Raw genomic sequence first — 21,093 nt, forward strand, 5'->3', positions numbered from 1 at the left:
TCACCCATAGTCTGTGACACAAGAGTCACCTGGAGGCCATGCATGGGAGAGGAAGGGGGTGTAGGTCTGGGGGTCATTTCTATAGATCCTAGACATATTTCTGCCACAGTGTCTTCTTCCCTCTGCCACCCATATCTGAAACAGAGGCTAAAACCTCTGTGAATGGAGAAATTTCAGACGGACTCTGCACTTCCTCTATCCTTTCCACCCTACAGGTCCTGGGAGGCAGAGGAGAGCCAGGGCGGATCCCCCAGGAGCAAGAGGGGCTTATCAAATGCAAATTTTCATTTCTGACAAAGGGAGCTTGAAATGTGGGAGTGTAAGGAAGCCATTGAAGGTGAGAAGGGCAGAAGAAAAGCTGAATGGCTCTATGGGGATTTGGGATTAGAAGAAGGGGAGCGTGGCTAGCAGCAACTGTCATCATCACTATTGTCATCATTATTATCGTCATCCCTTAAATTTGTATCACATAAGAGTTTACAAAGAGCTGTCTAATCCTTGACTTCCACGTCTTTGCAGGGTGGCAGGGCAGGGATTACTCTCATTTTGCTGAACTGCCCAAGAGCTGGCTGGATGGAAGGCAGGGTCAAGGCCCTAAACTGCATCTCCAGTCCCTCCTCAAGAGCTCACAGGGCCAGGTCCTTTCGTCGGGGGAGTGGAACAGGGAAAAGAGCAACGCAGGGACACGGGCCCCACGGAGGAGAAGGACAAATATAGCAAGAGATCTGGAAATGGCCAGAGGCTAACGCAGTTGCAGGGGGCGAAGTGGAGAGGTTGGAAAGCTGTGCCGACTCTGAAAACTTTGTCTCCTTCTGGCATAAGTCCCCGAGCCACCTGGAAGGTGTAGGGATGCCCACCGGGAGGGCACAACCCGCGCTTGCCGCGGAGGCGGAGGGTGACTTCGTGGCGACCCCGAACATTTGCGGACCGCGGGGCTCGGAAAGTCAAGCTTCCCGGGACGCCCCACAGAGGGTGGGAGCCAGGTGGCACCGCCCCTCCCGGACGCGCGTTGAGCGCCCTCTGTCACCCCACGCAGCCCTGCCCGGCGCCCAGGGAAGAGCGGGCCCGCCCAGGTGCGCCGGGGGTTGGGCCGGACTCCGGAAGGTGTGCCGTCGCGTCCCGGCTCGTCCCCCTCTGCCTCTCCCCCGCGGAAAAGTGAAAGTGTCTGCCAGCCGAGGTCGCGCATTGGGGGGGCGGGGCCGGCGCGGACCTGGGAGCGGGCGCCGGGTGTTCCAGGGGCCATGGATGGGCTCGGCCGCCGCCTCCGAGCCAGCCTGAGACTGAAGCGCGGCCGTGGGGGTTAGTGCCGGGCCGGGGCGCGCCGGGACGAGGGCGCGGGCACAGCGGGGGGACCGCGGGCCAGGACAGGAGGTGACGGGGACAAGGGGCCAAGGCAGGGCGGTGCGGAGGGTCGCGATCGATCGAGGAGCAGTCTGAGGGGGCGTTCCGGGGGTGCTGGGCAGGGGTCAGGTGAGCTGGAGAGAAAGGGCGCAGGTAGAGGTGGAAACGGGCTGGTGGGGAAGGGGTCGGAGGTCAGAGGAGAAGCCACGCCAGCAGGGGCAAAGGGGAGGTCGCCAGCCAAAGGAAACCGTTGTGGGGCCCCGGGGCCACGTGTCCTACCAGCCAGGAAGTTTGTGGGGCAACCGCAGGGTGCCTGCAGCTCCCGGGCCCGGCGCCCGCCCGGGAGACACAGCCTCAGCTCCCGGCCGCCCGCCTCCCCGCGCTGCCCCGCCTCCCCGCTCCCCCGCCCCCGGACTCCACTCGTGGGAGCTAGCGACTTTGCCCCGCACACAGCCGCCGGCCACAGCACTGCCCTTCCCCTGCGACGTCACCCCCCTCCCTCCCCCAGGGGCGGCGAGGAGCCCTGGAGAGTGTGGCCTCCAGCAGAGCTGGGATAGAGCCTGCTCAGCTGCTTCCTTAGAGTGTGGGAACCCGGCAAGGCAAGCCTCCCTTATCCCTTGGTCCCCCATTACAGAAGGAAGAATGATTCCTGCCATACAGGGTTGTACGGATTAAATTAGAAGTCAATATTCGCTTCCTTTCTTCTCAGCAGGGGCGCTGGGCTTTGGAAGGAAGGGAATTAGGAATTCATTCATTCTTTTTTTCATTCATTCAACATATATTTATTGCTGCTTACCACTGACCAGCCCGATGGCTAAGCAGCCACAACCCTTAGATACTTTGTCCAGAGGTCCCACCTTCTGAGAAGAAGGGAACCGATTGGAAAGTAAGCAGGGGTCATACCAAGACAGTCCACCCCTTCTAACATTGGTGGTCAAAAGATTGAATGAGACCCCCTCTTACTCCAAGTCCCAGAGCTGGGGAGACCTGGGAGGGGGGAATCAGTGCTCCTTCTGCCATTACCCCTGTCCCCCACCCTTAGCCCTTGCTGTTCTCCCTGAACACAGGTTTCCAGTATCTATCTGGTCATTCCACCTGTACTGAGGTGGAGAGGTCAGAGACCATGGGTTGGGACAGATGCCTGGGAGCGTGCCATGGCAGGAGGAGATGCAGGGTGGGGCTGTGGCCTCTTTTCTCTGGAGAGCACTGGCTTGGTCTTTCCTGGTCTCCCTCGACCCTCAGAAGCCTGTGTGAATGGAAAGGATCTGCTCCCTGCAGCCCAGAGGAAACATTCCAGTTGTTCCCAAAACAGGGCTGATGACTGTGCCTGATGACAATGAGGGACTGTAAGATGTGCAGCCAGTATTACCTGTCCTGAGGTCTGGCACCTACCGGGCAGGAGAGTGTGCCTTCTTCATCTTCCATACTATCCTCCACTTTTCCCAGAATTTCCCCCTCCCTCTTTTGTCCTTTTGGTCCCAAGGCAACTGTGTGGTAGGAGGATGTGTGTGTGTGTGTGTGTGTGTGTGTGTGTGTGTGTATACACACACGCATGGGTATAAATCATCCTGATGGGAGGGTTGGCAGTGGTGGTGGTCCTGGGTCAAGAGCAGCTGAGCTAGAAGAGGAAGGGCCAGCTTTCCAGATCAAGGTTCCAGAAAGTCCCTTCACCTATATTCCAGCTAGTTCTGGGACTTTTGTCAGAGGGCTGTGGGAGGCACTTCCTGGTGGAGGAACACGTGTAACCAGACTCCTGACTTCCCTAGAAAGGGCGTCTCCCTCCTAAACTGAAAATTCAGGATAATAATTCCTTTCTAGGGCACTGGGGATTAAATGAGAAGACCCATATTAAACGTGTGTTTGATGGAGGTTTTCTCTTCTGTTGATAACCTCCTTTGAAAGGGGGAAGACTTTTTTCTGGATTTCTTGGCCCTCAGTCCCAAAGTCCAGTAACTCCTTTTGTTTGCGATTGTAAGTTTTGCTGTTCTCTTGGCTCTTCTGATAAAGCAGGAAGAAATGGGCTGTTCTCTTGGCTCTTCTGATAAAGCAGGAAGAAAATGCAACCCAAAGGATTTAGGGAAAGAAATCATTTCCTGAGGTTCTGGAATGCCCAGGGAAAAGATTTTGCTTCTCAAGGTCTTTTGCAAACAGGAGGCATCCACATTTGTGGGATGTTTGGTGTGTACTGCACCCAGAAGGCAGGAGCATGAGCATGAAACGCTCATCATTCCCACCCCCGACAGATTCTGTTGTATTCCCCAAATAGTCCCTGAATTGCTCTGTGCCTCGGTTTCCCCATCTGTATCCGGAGATGGTGCTTGTTTCTCAGATTGGTGGCGAGGATTGTGCAGCCAGTCTGTGCAGGCTGCAGATAAGGTGTGATGACAGATCCGAGTGTTCCAGGTCGCTGTTCTCACCATTGCAGTGAATGTAACATTCCCTTTTTTTTTTTTTTTGGCTGCACTGGGTCTTTGTTGCTGCATGCAGGCTTTCTCTAGTTGCAGGCAAGCGAGCGGGGGCTACTCTTCATTGCGGAGCACAGGCTTCTCATTGTGGTGGCTTCTCTTGTTGCGGAGCGTGGGCTGTAGGCACACGGGCTTCAGTAGTTGTGGTGCACGGGCTTAGTTGCTCCGTGGCATGTGGGATCTTCCCAGACCAGGGCTCGAACCCATGTCCTCTGCATTGGCAAACGGATTCTTAACAACTGCACCACCAGGGAAGTCCCTACAGTGACTGAAACATTCTTATTTACTGTGATCCTTGATCTCCCCAGAAGTCATGGCTGGGCCACTGAGTACTGGCTTTTACTAGTCCACAGAAGCCAGGTCTGGAACTATTAAGAGCAAGCAGCTGTGTCCCCTATTTCAGCACCACACATTCTTCCAGAGGTCTATTAATTCTTTGCAGGAGTGGCAGACACTGGCACCAAACCCTTTTGCGGAGAGGATTAGGTTCATTTTGATATCCAGGAATTCCTCTTGCTAGAACAATTTCTCCACTTAAATAATGAATGAGGTCAAGTCTATTGATTTTAATCAGGGGAGGCAGGGGCAACCTTGCTGTGAGGAGTTTTTGGTCCTGTGCTCTTGCTTGCAGCCTTGAAGTCCTGGAAGTCCCAGAGTGCAGCAGGGGGCCATGCAGAGGTTATCTGCTGCCATTGACTGAGTTAGGAAGTGAAAGGTTGGGAATCAGTTATGGAGATATAAGATCCCTGTCCTGGGACTGACAAGTCATTCTCCACTATCAAGGGGTTGTAAATAAACCCATTGCACAACCTTCAGCCCAGAATTAAAAGCCCTTAGCCCAGAAGCAGCTGGGCTCTGGAGGTGTTTGCCTATGACCTTTTCTCTCACCACACCCTGGGGCTCTTGGGAGGAGCTGAGGTCTGAGCTGCAGTGCCAGGATGCTGCCTCTGTCAGTGCAGGCGTTCTGCTGCCTTTCTGGGTCCTGTCACACAGGCTCCTTGCTCAACTATTGGGTGCATAGGATGGAAACTGCTCTCCCCTGTTTGGAAGACAGCACGTGGCTTGGCTTCATAGAGTTGTAGCTGGAGACTGAAACGGCAGCTGCTTTCTCAGGCTTTCTGTAGCCAGTCTGTTAGAGGAAAGGCAAGCACTCCATGCCTTACAGGCCCAAGAAGATGGAAAGACAAGTGGTAGGCGGGATACTCAGGCGCTTCTGCAACTGGCTGCCTCGACACGGAGCAGGTCTGGACTGGATTAGCTACTTCTTTTTTCCAGGGTGACCCTCTTCGATGGGGCTGTTTCTTCCTTGAAATACTTCTTTTTCTTCTTCTTTTATATCTCATCCTCCCCCTGGTTCCCCATGTGACCGGGCCAGGAGGTTTCCCCTGTTGGTTTTTAGAGCCGGTCATGCCCTGTGGTCACAGTCACGTGGCCCTTGGCCTGTTCCGATTTCTTGAGTCCAAGTCAACTCGGGGTGTACTGTTTCACTTAGGCAGAGTTTCTGCTACCCTGGGGCCTCGGGCCTCCCAGGTGACCTCCGCAGTATATTTCCTTGGCTTCCGAATCAGTGACTTCTTTCCTCCTCTTGCCCCCCCACCCCCGGTGGTTCCAAATCTCCCAGGCAGGCACGGAAACTGCCCAGTTGGCTCTGATCCCGTGCCTGGACCTGAGGTGCTGGGCAGGCTCCAGGGACCTCGGTGTCGGTATGACGGCCTAAAAGTGCCAAAGATACTGGAGCCTCACATCCTCCACTCGGGGCCTGGATCAATGAGATACCAGTGGGCCCTGGTGTCTTGGTTTCAGGACCTCCCCAGGATAATCTGGGGGAAGTTGTAAAGGAACCAGAAAGGGCCCAGGAGCACTGTCTACCCAACTTTGCTGGAGGGCAGCACTTCTTTGAATACCTCCTCGTGGTTTCTCTCAAAAAAAAGCCTTCGGGGGATGATTATGAGCCCACAATCACCTACCAGTTCCCCAAGGTAAGGACTGAAGGAAGGGGCAATGGGGGGCAGAGGGTTTGGGTGTTTGAGAGGCGATGGGCGGGGGTGGGGTGCCGTCTCCCCACCCCCAGCCCCCCACCCTGCGGGGGCTCGTCTAGAGCTGCCCTGAGCTCACTGCTCCTGTTTCCTTCAGGTCCAGCCCTGTTTTCTCTTATCACCCGCAGAATCTAGGTCTGTAATGAACTGACCTAGGCTCCCTAGCTGGGAAACTAGGCTAGTTCTTCTGCTGTTGGGGACCTCCTAATTCTTCCAAATTCTATGCTCAGCCACCCTTCTCTGTAGAGAAGCTTACCTTCTGCCAGAGGTCCTTGCAGGAATCCCCTCCCTGGGGTGGGTGGGAGGGAAAGGGTGGAGCAGGCGCGTAGCTGGTGACCACAGCCCAAGCATCAGACTCCTTCTTGTCTGGTCCCGCAGCGGGTGAAGGGGTGGGGTTAGGGCATCTTTCTCATTAACCCTGACAGTGAGGCTACTGAGCTGGCCGCTTCTCTTCTCAGATGCGGTATCTCTCTGATGTGGTCCTCCCAGGAAGCCAGGAGGTCTCTGGGCCTTTCTGCACTCAGCATGGTCCTGGCCCGCTTCCTGACTATGTAGATCCTTAGGATACTGAAGTCCAACTCAGGTTCATGTAGACTTGGCCCGGGAGGGACTGTTTCAGCGTTGGGGTTCTTCCAGCCAGACCCAGAACGCAGTCTCTATGCAGTGATGGGCACAGAGTAGCCTGCCAGCCCCCAAGCCCTCTCCACCTGCTCCTGCCTCCACATCCACCTGTCTCTTTTCCCATTCCTTGTAGCGAGAGAACTTGCTTCGGGGACAACAGGAGGAGGAGGAACGGCTGCTCGGAGCCATCCCCTTGTTTTGCTTCCCAGATGGGAATGAGTGGGCCCCACTCACTGAGTATCCCAGGTAATCGCTCGGCCCTGGGACGGGGGAATCTGGGATTGGAGGGGAAGGGTGAACCACGGGGTTCCTGCACCCCCCCCCCCCCCCCCCCCCCCGTCAACTGGATTTCTCACCAGCTTCCTTCCTGATGGGGAGGGGCTGGAGTTGATTCATTTCTAAACATCTTGCCTGGGACACCTCGAGGCAAGAGAGCTCAGGTAACCAGGTTAAGCAGTCCCTTCTAACAGAAGGGCGAGGCTCTTTCACTTGTCCTAGGAGCTAGTCACTGTGTTTTGACGGCCTCTGGCAGAAGATGGACTTAGAAGAAGTTCTTTGGCCTCTAAGGAGTCCCTTATATGCCAGAGCCTTTTATGCCATGAGTCCTGGAATTTGACTGCCTGAGCTCAAGTTTTGGCTTTAGCACTTATGAGTTGAATGACCTTGGATGAGAAACACTCCCCCAGAGTCTCAGTTCCTTTATTTGTAAAGTGGGCATAGTGATTGAACCTACTTCAAAGGGTTGTTTTGAGAACTAAATGTGATGATACATTTAGAGCTTGACACCAATAAGCACTTTAAATAAATTACTGATGTTACGGTTACTCTCAGGATTAGTCAGCAGCTCCCCTTTACCCTCCTCACCCCCCTCAGCCCTGCTCTGACGCTGACTGCCTTCTTGCTTTAGAATGTAGTGAGCAGGGACTTCCCTGGTGGTCCAGTGGTAAAGAATCCGCCTCACAATGAAGGGGACACGGGGTCGATCCCTGGTCAGGGAACTAAGATCCCACATGTCGCAGGGCAGCTAAGCCCAAGACACAACTACTGAGCTCGCATGCCTCAACTAGAGCCCATGTGCTCTGGAACCTTCGCACCACAACTACAGAGACCACTCACCCTGGAGCTTGCGTGCCACAGCTAGAGAGAGAAAACCCACACACCACAACTAGAGAGAAGCCCTCTCACCACAACGAAGAGGCTGCACGCAGCAACGAAGACCCGATGCAGCCAAAAATAAATAAATAAATCATAAATAAATCTTAAGGAATAAAAAGAACCTAGTGAGCAAATGTAAACCAGGTCTTGTCTGCTCTTCCTCAGGGAGACCTTCTCGTTCGTTCTGACCAACGTGGATGGCAGCAGGAAGATTGGATACTGCAGGCGCCTCTTGGTTTGTGCAGCTCAGAACTGGCCCCTCCTCTCTGCAACCTGTTCTGCTCCACAGCTGGGTTTGCTCAGGCCTCAGTTGCAAAAGCCAAGGCTCCCTGGCAGAGGTGGTTGTAGAGAGAGCACAGCCCGGTAACTGCTGCCATGTTAGTGCCCTGTGCCACCTCACAAGAATGGGGATGCACACCCCTCCTCACCCTTCCAGGGCACCTTTGCTGCCATGCTTTGGTCTCTACTCTCCCCAGCTCGGGGGGAAGCTTCATTCTAACCCGCTCCCCGCCCTCTCTATCCAGGCCTCATTGACTTGGCCCCTGCCTCCCACAGCCTGGCCTGGGATTTGGACAACGCAGCTCAGTCCTTGGGCTCTCAAGTCACTTTCATAGCGCTCTCCTGCCTAGCTGTTTCCTCGTCTCTACAACACACTTGCTCCCTCTTTGCTCACCCCTGATAGTGTTGGTGCCGATGCAGGCAGTGTTCGCCCTTGAGCCAACCAGCCCCCTCAAGGCCACTTTCTTTGGATTTCGGTGACCGTTCTGGCCTCCCTGCTGCCTCTCCCATGAGTGGGACCTCTGCACAGCCAGGTCTTTCTCCCTCCAGCCCACCATTCACCATGGATCCCCCAGCCCCAGCCACCAGCCCTGTGCCCCATCAGCCCCAGTTGCATAGAGGCCCTGGGGAGGCTGCAGCACTGAAGGAGCCTGTCCGTCCCTCCCTAGCCCGCCGGCCGTGGTCCTCGCCTCCCCAGGGTGTACTGCATCATCAGCGGCATTGGCTGCTTCGGCTTGTTCTCCAAGGTAGGGGTGGAATGGGATTCCTCGGGGCCTGTTGGGCCTGTTGAGCCTCCAGGTCCACCTGGCTGCCTGCCCTGCCTGAGCCCCCTGTGCTCCTCCCCCACAGCTGGGGTCAGGCGAGGCACCCTGGGGAGATTCAGGCAGACAGGTGATTGGGCTTGACTTGGCTTTAGGGAAAAGTAGGAACTGAAGCTAGAGGACTGTCTCCCCTGCAGAAAGCCCACTGCTCCCCGTCTAGGCAGGTAAGAATGCAGCTGGAGAGGGACATGGGTAGAGCTCCAGGTTAGTAGTGGGGAGTTCCAGTTCCTCATCTGTCAAATGCATGTAATGGTCCCTCACCTTCCTATCTCATGGGTTGGTGTGAGGCTCAGATGACATGATACATGAAGAAGACAGAATACTAAACAGATATAAAGACAATTATACAGTGGGGCTTGGGGGACTCCCTCTGACTCCTTCCAGGGTAGAGGGGGAAGTTGAGGTCTCCAGGACTTCTGCTGGAGCTAATTTGAGTGCTAGTACACCTGAGTTGGGATCAGAGAGGAGTCCTTCCGAATGGGTGCGGCATGTCTTAGTGGCCAGAAAAGGGCATCAGTGTGCTCTGCCCCAGGCAGGCCCCTTGAAGGATGAAGGTAATATACTCCATCAGCCTTGGCTTGGGTGGACGGTTCATCTGTGCAGGGTTCTGTGGATGAAGGCCATCCCTCGACCTGGGGAGCCTCTGGTGGAAGTTGGAGGGCAGAGTGGCACCCAAGAGGCCCAGCTTCTAGTCTCCCACTCCATCTAGCACAAATGAACATGGTACCATCAGGGATGACGAGTTTACTCTAGAATGACTTCCTGGGGAAGGTAGCTCGTGCTGATGTTAGGAGAAGGAAGGAATACGGATCGGTAGAGAGAAGATGAAAAGAAGAAGGCTAGGAGCAAAAGCAGGTCTTGCGCAGGAGATAAACAGCAAACTGGTTTCTGCCAGGGAGGAAAGAACCAGTTAAGGATTGGCGGGACCAGCCTCACACATGAGATCTCAGCTACCAGCCTGGGAGCGTCCCTTTGAGTCATGTTTCCCGTGGTCCTCTTCCGTACAGATCCTGGATGAAGTGGAAAAGAGGCATCAGATCTCCATGGCAGTCATCTACCCATTCATGCAGGGCCTCCGAGAGGCAGCCTTCCCTGCTCCTGGGAAGACCGTCACCCTCAAGAGCTTCATCCCCGACTCAGGCACTGAGGTGGGTGAGCAAAATGGACAAGACCCTCCCTGACTGCAGGGGGCGTGTTCCTGGGGCACCTCTCGTCACAGTGCTCCCATTCACCAGAAACTGAGCCAGGCAGGCACTGGGGCTTGGCTTGAATTATTGGCGGCCGAGCTGAAAGTCAAACCCCAATGTTCTGATCCTCCCAACCTGATGCTCACAAGGACCCACTTACTCTTTAAGCCACCAAGACTTTTATTTATAATAAATAAATCATGTAAGCTGAGGCTCCTGGTCCTAGAATGGCCTTTGCCCCCAGCCGCCAAACTGCCACTTTTCCCCATTACCTCACTTATCTTCCGGTGTCTGTCCTATATCTCTACCTTATGGCCTCCACCTGTCTTTTTCTTATCACACGTCCCCACCCCTGAGTCTCCACCCATGCCACAGCGGGGATGCTATTGTTTTAAGACGCTAAGCATACAAAGCAGCAAGTAGAACGTTGTTTTAAGAATTCCAGTCCTGACCCCTGGTACTCTGGATAATCTGTGTGTCCTCTGCTTCCCCAGATCAGAATAAGGGGAGGGGCTAGGCTTGTTCACTTATTCAAAAAATAAGTGTGGCAGGCTAGCTATGCACCGAGTTAGACTATTTTCTGGCTACGAAGCGGTAAATTAAAATGAATGTGGTCCCTGACTTCATGGAGCTAAAAGTCTAAAGACGTAAATAAGTAAACACATAAATAAATAATTAAAAATTGTATGATTGTGATGAAAAGGAAACAGGATGCTACATGGGAAAACGCTGAGAAACACAGGTTGACACCTTGCATTAGGTGGCCAGTGAAGGAAGGCCTCTGAGACATAAAGGAGGATAAGAATGAAGAGAGAGAATATTGTAAACCAACTATACTTCAATGAAAAACGAATAAGTTAGTTTTTTTGAAAAAGAGTGAAAGGCAACCCAGGGGAGGGAAGAACCTCCGGCAAGAAAGAGCGTGACATGCTCAAGGAACGGAAAGGAGTTGATGCGGGGAAGCGAGGTGAGGCAGGTGGTGAGAGAGGCGGGCCTTGTGGGCCACGTAGGGGATTACATCAGTGTCATCCTCAGAGCGTAGGGAAACCATGGGTGGGTTTTCAGCAGCGGGGAGGCACGGTCAGATGTACTCCTTTGGGGAAGATAGGGTGGAGGCTGGTAGAGACCCAGCTTTCAGGGGTTTGTGTGATTTTTTCAGTGTGGTGACTCCCCCTCTCTCTGGTTTCCCCACAGTTCATTTCGCTGACGCGGCCCCTTGACTCCCACCTAGAGCACGTGGATTTTAGTTCTCTGTTGCGCTGTCTCAGTTTTGAGCAGATTCTTCAGATCTTTGCCTCTGCAGTGCTGGAGAGAAGAATCATCTTCCTGGCAGAAGGTCTCAGGTTGGTCCAGCCACCGAGCGGGGTCACCTGAACTGACTGGCATCCCTGGGCTCCAAGGAATAGACCGGGGGGTTCTCGAAGGAAATCAGGCTGTAGGACCTGTGTACTCCCCACCCTCCTGCCACCCTGCCTTGATCTGCACTAAGCCTAGAAAATAGCTGTTGTAATTCCCTGTTTCTGCCTCCAAACTTGATCACTGCCTAAGCCTGAAGGAGGTTTGTGATTTAGCTCTGAGAAGTACATGAAGTATTCCCATGACAGCCCTGGAGGAGACCAGTTAGGGTGGATGCAGACATGATTCTGCTCTTGAGAAGCTGAGGGAGGACAGGGCAGGAAGTCATATAGTGGTAGGGAGGTCCAGCACACTATCCTTAGTGGCAAACACACGTCATTTGTCCATTTATTGACTCATTCAACAAACACTTATTGTGTGTCAACTGTTTACCAGATGCCAAACATCAGGAAGATACAGACAAATAAGACATGGTCCTAGACCTTAAGGGAATGTAGAATTATCCCCATTTGAAAAGAAAGCACAGGTACTGAAGTCAACAGAACAAAGTTCAAGTTCTTTTCCTCTATCTTTAGCTACATGGTGTTCCTTAGGTTAGGTTCTTAACTTCTTGAAGCCGTGATCTCCTTATCTGTAAAATGGAGATCTGTAGCTACTTCATAAGGGTGTGGTAAGGATTAAATGAAGTAATGCACATTAGGTAACTAGCACTCTGCCAGGCACACACTGGTAAGTGCTAGTTGTTTTTCTTAATAATAAGTTCATAGTTGACTATATCCCTGTGTATAGTTGAAGCAGAATAATATCATGTCTTGGTCTCTATCTCTTAGGGGCTTCAAGTCTGAGAAAGACACGGGGAGATGTGTGACAGAATAGAGAAGGGAGAAAAATCGTAAGACAGTAGAAGGTTGACCTATTTATGTCTTGGGATGGAGAAAGCTGCTTATATTGGGCTGACAACCCTGGTTTTATCTTTTAGGGGAGAAGAAGAAAAGGATATTAGGGACCCAAATGTTAGGCCAGAGGGCCAGGTGAATGTCATGGGTTTTAGAGGAAGGGAAGCTTGGGCAGGCAATGGGGGTCTGTGGGTTGAAAATTCTGTAAAAATCAGTGATAACCAAAAAGGCACCAGTAGTAGGCCAATCCTTGTGGAAAGTGGTGTAAACTTTTGCTTTGGAAGTAGCTCTTCCACTCTCTGCCCTGTAGGGGACTGAGAGGTTTCTGTCACAGCTGGAGCTGGGATTCTGGCCTTTTCCCCCTAAGATCAGTGTTTAGGAAGTGAAGGGGACTCTGGCCTGGACATGGGCAAAGGCCGGCAAGACTCATCTCTCAGGCGTTAACTTTCTTCAGGGAGACTCCACCACTCCCCACTTCCTTCCTACACTGAGTGTTTCAGATCTCTGCAACTCAGGCAGGAAGGGGACTTCCAGTCAGCCTAAGCCTTGGCGAGACTCTCAGAGACTCCATCTTTCTAACTCAGGAAGCGCTAGCTCCATACCAAGAGCTGAAACAAGGTTTCTGCATCTGTGTTGTGATTGGCTTTGGCTTTGGGGTAATTTGGAGAAATGAAGAGCCATGAAAGCCAGTGGAGAATAGAGAAGACAGAAAGGGGGTTCGTGTGTGTGTGTTGGAGGGGCAAAGGGGGGAGGGATTGGGGGGAGCTGGGCCCGAGTTGTGACTTAGGCAATAATTACACAGGGAATGCTTCGTTGGGAAGGGTGGAGGAGCCACTTCTGTGGGACTTTCCAGGTAGGAATTGCTGGTCAGAAGTTCCTGGAATCCAGGAATTTCCCAAGCAAACTCAGGCACCAACCCGGTAACTTGAAATAACCACTAGTGGCCAGAGGGAGCTGTGAGAGTTAAAGACTCAGGATGAGACATAAGGAGGAAACAGGCTTGACCTCTCTGCTGCACCCCAATGTTTACACGTTTGCCTCCTTAACTACACTGAGTTCCTTAAAAGCAGAGCCAGTCTTACGCTTCCTGGTATCCACATCCTTAGCACAGTGGTAAGCACAGAGAAGGGACTCGAACAATGAAGCCATTTCTTCTTCCCTCCCCTCTTTAGAGTCACTCCCCCGGCTCCCCCAACCCCCGGAAGTGAGTTGAGAAGACTTAACTGGGAAAAGAAGGATCAAATAGAGGCCCCATCCTTGATGAGAGGAGCCTCAGCCTCCCAGTTTCTGTACCTTTCCTCCCAGCTACAAGTAGCCACAAGCTCTGTGACTGGCGTGGCTCCCAGACTTGCTTTTACAGGCAGCATGACCAGCTGCTGTCAGTGGTGGGCTGTAGGGGTGGGTCCCTGGGGGGCCCCTCTGACTCTCACTCTCTGTGCCCTGTCCCCAGCACACTGTCTCAGTGCATCCATGCTGCTGCGGCGCTGCTCTACCCCTTCAGCTGGGCCCACACCTACATCCCTGTTGTCCCCGAGAGCCTTCTGGCCACTGTCTGCTGCCCCACTCCCTTCATGGTTGGAGTCCAAATGCGCTTTCGGCAGGAGGTTATGGAGAGCCCCATGGAAGAGGTATGATGCCGCAAGAAGAGGGCATGATTTGGAGCCAGGCAGACCTGGATCCCGATCCCAGCTCTGCTACTAACAGCTGGGTGATTTTGCCGCAAGTTGTTTAACCTCTTTAAGCCTGAGCTCCCTCATCTGTAATATCGGAATGACAATGTTCAGTTCCTAGGGATCCTAGGGGGAAGAATTCCGCATAAAGCACCTAGCCTGGTGCCTGACATATAGCTGATACTCAGTAAGTGTCTGCTCCCTCCTCCTGAATGATTTCCCTGGGCTTAAGGGGCAGCACGTGGCTTACTTATTCAGGGCTCACCCAACTGTCCTAGTCCAGCTAGTCCTAATGAGCAGGCCCCAGGTGTCCCATTTTTCTTCTGAATGGATGAGCACAGCTGGTCTATACAACAGCTGGTCTATACAACACACACCCCACTGGGGGCTGTTCACGGTGCGGTGCTTAGAAGTGAACTGACATAGCCTTCCTGCAAACAATGAGCCTTGAAAATGCAGATTTTCAGGGTCATCTTTCTGATTAGCTCAGAGCTCAGTTGGCTAATGAGGATATAGGTCCAAATTCCCTTTGATCTCTGTCAGCTTCTTATTTCTTGGCAGTGCCTCCAGATACACCAGAAAGATGAGTGGTGAAAATAGGCATTAAGAACATAAATCTATCTCCAGTGTTGGAAGAACAACTCAAAACATGTGCTTTGCTTGAGTTGTCAATAGGAACTTTCAAGAGATAGCACGTGATTATAATTTCAAGCCAGAAGAGCTACTTAGGTTTGTCTGCACGGGCTAACTAACCACTGACTCCCTCTGTGTAGACAAAGGGCCTACCAAGGGGAGAGGCAGGGCCTAGAAGTTAGCTATTGAAGGCTTGCAACCCACCCTAGTGGGAGGACTTCCTCCATTTACATAAGAAGTGTATGAGGTCCAGATAACTCATTTGAGTTATCTGAAGCCACACAGGCAAGGATGGAATCTAGCACAGATAGAACCAAAGCCTTTCTTCCACAGAGTGCCGCTGGGAGGTAAAGAAGCAGGCTGTTTCCCTTCCTTGCTTTGCTGGCCCGCTCAGCCCTCCTCAGGAGCTCTGAGTACACATGCCCTTTGAGCCAGTATTTGCCTTGTGACTAACTGGGACAGAGTATCAGCCCCATGTTTAGCAATGACTTAAAATGCCCCATACCCAGAAGTTATGAAACTTCCTGATGCTACAGCTCTATCTCCTCAGAAGCTGTGGCTCTTCCTCCACTGGCCTGGCGGGAAGACACCTGAAGGCTACTCAGAGTCCAGCTCCTGCTCTCTAAGAGCCTTGGCCTGTTTTATTCCTCTGCAGCTGCTCCGTGAAATGGGCAGGGGGTGAGGAAGGGAGAGGGCTAGGGGCCAGGGAAGGGGAGGGGGATTCCCTGACTCCCCACGTCCACTCTCTGGAAGGGAACGCTTGACAGACAGTCTTTCCAAGTACTGGAAAGACTTCTGGGAACAACTTCACAAAAAATTTCTTCACACACTCTTACCTCCCAGTCCCCGAAGTAAACAGCCTGCCCTGAGTGAAGGCATCTGAGCCTATGTATACAAGTGGTTTCAGGTCTGAACTAGTTCAACTTTTCTCCCTTGATGATGGATAATTACAGTGCTTGCTCTGTCTCTTGGCACACTTCCTAGTTCCTCTCTTTCTTTTTATTTGGGAGAAGGGAGCATGCAGGGATCACTCACCCACCTGTCGAGACCAAGGGTCACAAACTGAAAAGAGGGAGCCAGCAGGCATTTAAATGGCCAACACAGGCTTTGGGGGATTATGATAAACTGCTGAGCACAGGCCTTGACTAAAGGGGGCAGCTGTAACTCAGTTCCATCCGTATGTGGATCAGTGTTAGAGCTCCTGACTTTTCAGGAGAAGCCCCAAATCCAAATTTTATGTGAAATTTTCCGATTTAAATATTGGAAACTAAACTCAATTATTTAAAAATTCTCTGAGGCAAAAAGAAACAGATCTGTAGGTTGGAATCCAACCAGCAGGATGCCTATTTGTCATCTCTAGTCTGGACTGAAGGCCTCTCAGGCAATGATGGAGCTGATACTAGAGCTCAGGTCTCCCAAGTTCCAGCCCTGTGCTTGTCCTACCTGCAGCCTATAGACACAGGTTACTGCCTTTCCTTCCCTCTTCCTGTTGACCCTGGGCTCATTTCCTCCTCTCGCTGTTTCCTGCTGGAAGGCCCAAAGCTCTGTGGGAGTTTTAAAAATGGAACTCCGGGCAATTGTACATAAAGTTGTTGTGAGCATTAAAAAAATCAAAAGATGTCCATCCCTGTCCTAAAGCTGACCAGAGGGAAGGGAGTTGAAGGAGAGTTGTCGGGAGAAAGACGTAGTCCCAAGGACAGCACAACCTTGGCTTGGAAACTGTCCTATTTGTTAGCAGTATCACCTCAGGCAGCTTAGCTTCTTTGGGTCTGTTTCCTCATCTGCGAAACAGGCACAGTACCTGCCTCTACAGGAGCATTGGGAAGATTAAATGAGATAAAATGTGCAAAGCACCATGTGTGCCATGTACTAAATGTTGCATATGTAGAAGCCATTACCATGATCAATGTTTTATTAAGGGAGTGACTGGCTATGGTTTACCCATATTGTCTGTCCCATTTTCCTTAGCTCTCTCCTGTTGCCTGCTTCCTACACCCTCACACCGTTTTCCCAGGAAAGAGGGGGTGGTGAGAAAAGAGAGTATCAGACAGGAAATGAGAAGTGAAGGTGCTGATTTTATTGCTACTTGGGCTGAAAGTTACAACCACAGGCAGAAATGGAGAAAGGGGAAGAGATCAAGCTGTTTTGTGTTTTTTTCAGGTCCTGTTGGTGAATCTTTGTGAAGGAACCTTCTTAATGTCAGTAAGTGTCTGGGTTCAGATCCCCTGCAGACCCACCACCAATTCAATTGCTCTAGTCTCATTGATGTTCCACTTACTTTAACAAACTTTAAGTACTTTTGTTGAGTGAGAATCCATGCTAACAAGATCTCTCCTCTCAAGGAGCCCATGACAAAGACAGATGACTTCACAAGGCAGTCCGTGTTAGTGCCTTTAGGGCAAGGATATAAACCAAGTACCAGAGGGATAGAGAAACTTACTAGTGTTTAGAGTCAAAGCTTCTGTTGCTTCTCTTCTCTGTGGCCAATTATCTGGGGGGGGGGGGGGAAGAGTTGGGTGTAGAATTCATCCCCACCTCTCACTCCCTGCCAGCACTTCACTCCACACCTCCCCCGTGACTGCTTAACCTCTGAGCTGCCTCTGTCGTCTCCTAGGTTGGTGATGAAAAAGACATCCTACCACCCAAGCTTCAGGAGGACATCTTAGAATCTCTTGGTCAGGAGATCAAGGGGTCACAGAGTAAGTCCTAGGCTCCTCTTATTTTGGCTTTCTCCTAAGAGCTTGAGGGCATGATTCCCAATAATTCCCTTCCAGAACTAAAACAAATTCACTCAGCTGTCCTGGGCTAGTCCCAGAGGCCTTGATTCTAGGGCGAGTATGAGATTTTATTCTTCCTAAGCAATGGTGAACCCATATCTAGTCTCCCATTTTAATCAGTCAATCAGTAGTTATGAACCCTACCTCACCCCTTCTCCAAGAGCTTTCAGCTTGCAATGAAAGCCACTGGAGGTAAGAGTGGGTAGTTTCATCCTTCCACTATCCTGAGATGGTCTCTGTTCCCTGCAGCTTCTGAACAAATCAATGAGCATGTTTCAGGCCCTTTTGTGCAGTTCTTTGTCAAGACTGTGGGCCACTACGCTTCCTACATCAAGCGGGAAGCAAATGGGCAAGGCCACTTCCAAGAACGGGCCTTCTATAAGGCTCTGACCTCCAAGGCCAACCGCCGATTTGTGAAGAAGTTTGTGAAGACACAGCTCTTTTCCCTTTTCATCCAGGAAGCTGAGAAGAGCAAGAACCCTCCTGCAGGTATACAGTGACAGGCCCCTATCAATCCAAGCCCAGAGGGTCACTGCCTCCAAGTCAGGTGTGGCCCTACGATGAAGAGGAGGGGAGGAAAGAGCATTTCTCTCTAGAAGCCCACAAAAATAGCTGTAATCTTACCAAGTGGGGCTGGAAGGAAAGAACCTGAAGCCTAAGAAAATGCCTCCTGGGCTGATACTTTGCAGAAGTTCTCTGTTCATCAGCCAGCAGGAGGCCGTATGCTCTGTTTTAGTCTGGAGCTAATTCCTACTAATTATTATTTGTTTTAGGCCCCCTCTGGGGCCAAATCAAATACCTGTATCTCCAAAGGCCTGTGAGGGCTTGGGCATCCTGGCAGGAATGTTGGTGTAGTCAGGGAGCGTGGGCAGCAGAGAGGATATTCCTGACCCTCACTCCTGAGCTCATCTTAAGTCTGCCTGGCCAGATTAGATGTCTCTAACCCATGTATCTGAACCCACAGGCTATTTCCAACAGAAAATACTTGAATACGAGGAACGGAAGAAACAGAAGAAACCAAAGGAAAAGACTTTGAAATAAGAGCTGTGGCGAACAGCAGTGACTAGACCTATAGGCCAGTTGTGGACTTTGGCCCCTGCCAGCATGGTAGGATGTGAAGCTCTCAGCCCCCAGAATCCACAGCCTTCTTCCGAGTCCTGGTAACCAGGTCTTGCTTCAAGTTGGTGTCCTGAGTTTGGGATCCCTGGAATCAGCTTTCTCAAGACTTTGGAAGGCTCTGACCTCTGTGCTCACAGAGCTGGGCACAAAGCTGCCTTTCCTGCAGAGGTGACACCGGGCAGGAGACAGTAGTAGAGGTGTTGTAGAGTCTTACAAGTTGCTGTAACTGCCCTCTTCCAGGAACCGCTTACAAAACCCTCAACAGAGAAAGCAGTTGTGGCCCAAAGGCTCAGTTTCTCCACATAAAAGAAGAGGTCTGGGGACATGTGAGGATAAGAATAAAGATGAAAATCTTCTTGTTCTTTAAATGTGTATCTCTGGCTTCCACTATGGAGAGAAAACCAGGAAAACAAGGCAATAGATGTGAGAATAAACTGCGCTAGAAGTAGAGGACCTGGCAATAGTGCCCAGAACTCTGGGACTGTGTTTGGAGTGGTGGGATTACAGGGGTCGGCAGAGCCTTCTAATAGGAAGGGTGAGGGATACTGGTAAAAGCAGCAACCGCGCTGGGGACACAGCAGCAGTTCTTGGTTCTAGTTCGGTGTGCTTTCCAGAATCTTGGGAGGAAAGGCTGCTAGCCAGAGTGAAGCATTTGCAGTCGAGTAACTTGAGGGTAGGGATTTCAGTTGACAGAAGCCGGTGAAGAACACTACATTGTTTCCATCAGTAGGTCTGTCTGCCCATCACTTCCAGTTTGGAACTTTCCATTTTAGACATCCTACTTCCAACTTCAATATGTTGAGAAGCCCAGTTCAACTCTTTAGCTAAAGGAAGAGGGATCCCCGCATTGACGTTTTTTCTCTTTGAGAAAAGAGAATCAAAATCTTAGAAGTTCAAACGAGTTTAGTAGTCACCTGGTCCATCTTCCCTCTGTATCTCTACGGACGGTTTCTGTTCAAACACTGTAAGGGATGGGAAACTTTTAGAAGCATCTTGTTTTTCAAAAATTCCATCTTTTCAATGTGTGTATGTGAATGTGGCCCTCAGAGGCCCCTGCATTCTGTACAAAGAACACAAATGTTGTTGGAGGGTGGGATGGGGACTAGGGTTACCAAATTGAAGTGAAAGCCAATATAATTTTATTTTAGGGTCACAGAGACCTACTGCAGGTGGCACATGTTCTTCCGTCCACATGCCACCCCTAACTATGCTGCTACTCTTCACAGCTTCCAAGAGTCATTGCACCTTTTTAGGTAGTTTATGACAGTGGTTCCTAAGCCTAGTTGTAACTCAAAAGGTTTAACAAGGACTGGAATCCTGGGGAGCTTATGAAAATATGAGGCCCCATCTCAAACCTACCAAATATCTCTAGCAATAGGACCTGGGAACCTGTATTTTTAAAAATTCTTCAGATGATTTTGATACCTAACCAGGTATCAAAATCATATATAATATGATCACAAGAAGAATTAGGACCAGCTGAGGTTTACTATAAACATACCCTTGATATGATGCGGATGGTTATCTAGAGCTGAAGGAAGAGCACACCAAATACCTGAACGTCTTCCAGATTTCCTTTACGCTGAAAAAGATTCTAGAATCTCAGTTTGTAGCTTCAGCCCACTAAAACCTAGTGTGGTGTAGGAGAGAACAATGGATTAGGATGCAGAAGATCTGGATTCTAGTCCCCGTTTGGAAAAGGAGTAACTGTTGTGACACTGGTATGCCATTGAGCTTCTCCAGACCTCAATTTCCACTGTAGGTAATTAACATTTGCTCTATCTAATATAGTAAGACAATGAGGTAACTTTAGTTAATTATCCCTCCTTCTTTTTCCTTTGTCCTAGCTTGCAACATTTGATCCGCCCTAGCATTTTTCTATATGTACTTCTCTACCCCAGATGTTGGAGAAGTTGCTAGCAAGCAAAGGCAGTGAGAAACTTCCCCTTCCTGCTACATTCTAGCAAAGAAATGAAAGGTTTCACAGTCATTGCTAATCAAGATTACATGGAATTGATGAAATCATTAAAAGTGCAAGGAAGAGTTCTGGTTGCCAGGCAAGGCAGCACAGCTATTGTGTATCCATGATTATGGAAACAGGGTATAAATAAAAATCAATAGTAAGATACCTGATTTTAGTCAATAGCTTAAACCTTTTCCGCTTGTCTCCCTCTTCATTCAAGCAACTGAACTACATACAATGGAAACAGATCTGGTTTATAGTTACTGAGGACACCTGGTTTTCAATTCAAACTGTTGTACAGATACTGAGTAGCCAGAAAAGGAGAGTGCAAATTTTCAATAATTGCCTAGAGAGGCCCAAGCCTCTCTAATTAAACATCTGGGGGAAGGGTTTGAGATTCCTAGACCAGGTGACTATTAAACCCTTCTGGACTTTTAAGATTATGATTCTGTTTTCTCAAAGGGAAAAAAAGATTTATAATCTCAAGGGTGACAACCACAACCAAAAAAATCTACCAAGAGGGAAAATGAACATAGCACTCCTGTGTTTTGTTTTTCTTTGTGGTACGCGGGCCTCTCACTGTTGTGGCCTCTCCCGTTGCAGAGCACAGGCTCCGGACGCGCAGGCTCAGCGGCCATGGCTCACGGGCCTAGCCATTCCGCGGCATGTGGGATCTTCCCGGACCGGGGCACGAACCCATGTCCCCTGCATCGGCAGGCGGACTCTCAACCACTGCACCACCAGGGAGGCCCAGCACTCCTGTGTTTTAAGTTA

The 21,093-nt window shown here is 50.9% G+C and overlaps 1 protein-coding gene across 4 annotated transcripts; it reads left to right on the forward strand.

Moving 5' to 3' along the window:
• Positions 1-1,120: 1,120 nt before the first annotated feature.
• On the forward strand, positions 1,121-18,724 carry DENND2D (DENN domain containing 2D). 4 transcript variants are annotated; one of them, XM_089918080.1, is made up of 12 exons: positions 1,121-1,299; positions 5,610-5,785; positions 6,597-6,709; positions 7,784-7,853; positions 8,566-8,643; positions 9,726-9,866; positions 11,100-11,248; positions 13,608-13,785; positions 16,621-16,662; positions 17,075-17,159; positions 17,487-17,726; positions 18,202-18,724. In XM_089918080.1, the coding sequence occupies exons 1-12, from the start codon at positions 1,242-1,244 to the stop codon at positions 18,276-18,278; spliced, it is 1,407 nt and encodes a 468-aa protein (XP_089774206.1). In that variant the 5' UTR covers positions 1,121-1,241; the 3' UTR covers positions 18,279-18,724. The 4 variants fall into 4 exon arrangements, with proteins under 4 accessions (XP_089774206.1, XP_089774221.1, XP_089774214.1 ...); XM_089918071.1 differs by lacking the exon at positions 1,121-1,299 and adding an exon at positions 1,431-5,048; XM_089918095.1 differs by lacking the exons at positions 1,121-1,299; positions 17,487-17,726 and adding an exon at positions 1,415-5,048.
• Positions 18,725-21,093: the final 2,369 nt, after the last annotated feature.

The sequence above is a fragment of the Delphinapterus leucas genome, chromosome 1 (genome assembly GCF_059928025.1).
Source record: "Delphinapterus leucas isolate spDelLeu-1000000601 "Yukka" chromosome 1, BTC_Dleu_Yukka2, whole genome shotgun sequence".
NCBI lineage: Eukaryota > Metazoa > Chordata > Mammalia > Artiodactyla > Monodontidae > Delphinapterus > Delphinapterus leucas.

Coding starts and splice junctions, on each gene's coding strand:
- DENND2D (XM_089918071.1), top strand. CDS start 4,961: ATGCCTTACAGGCCCAAGAAGATGGAAAGACAAGTGGTAGGCGGGATA. Junction 5,049..5,609: donor GCTGCCTCGACACGGAGCAG/GTCTGGACTGGA, acceptor TCTTGGTTTCAG/GACCTCCCCAGGATAATCTG. Junction 16,663..17,074: donor AAGGAACCTTCTTAATGTCA/GTAAGTGTCTGG, acceptor GTCGTCTCCTAG/GTTGGTGATGAAAAAGACAT.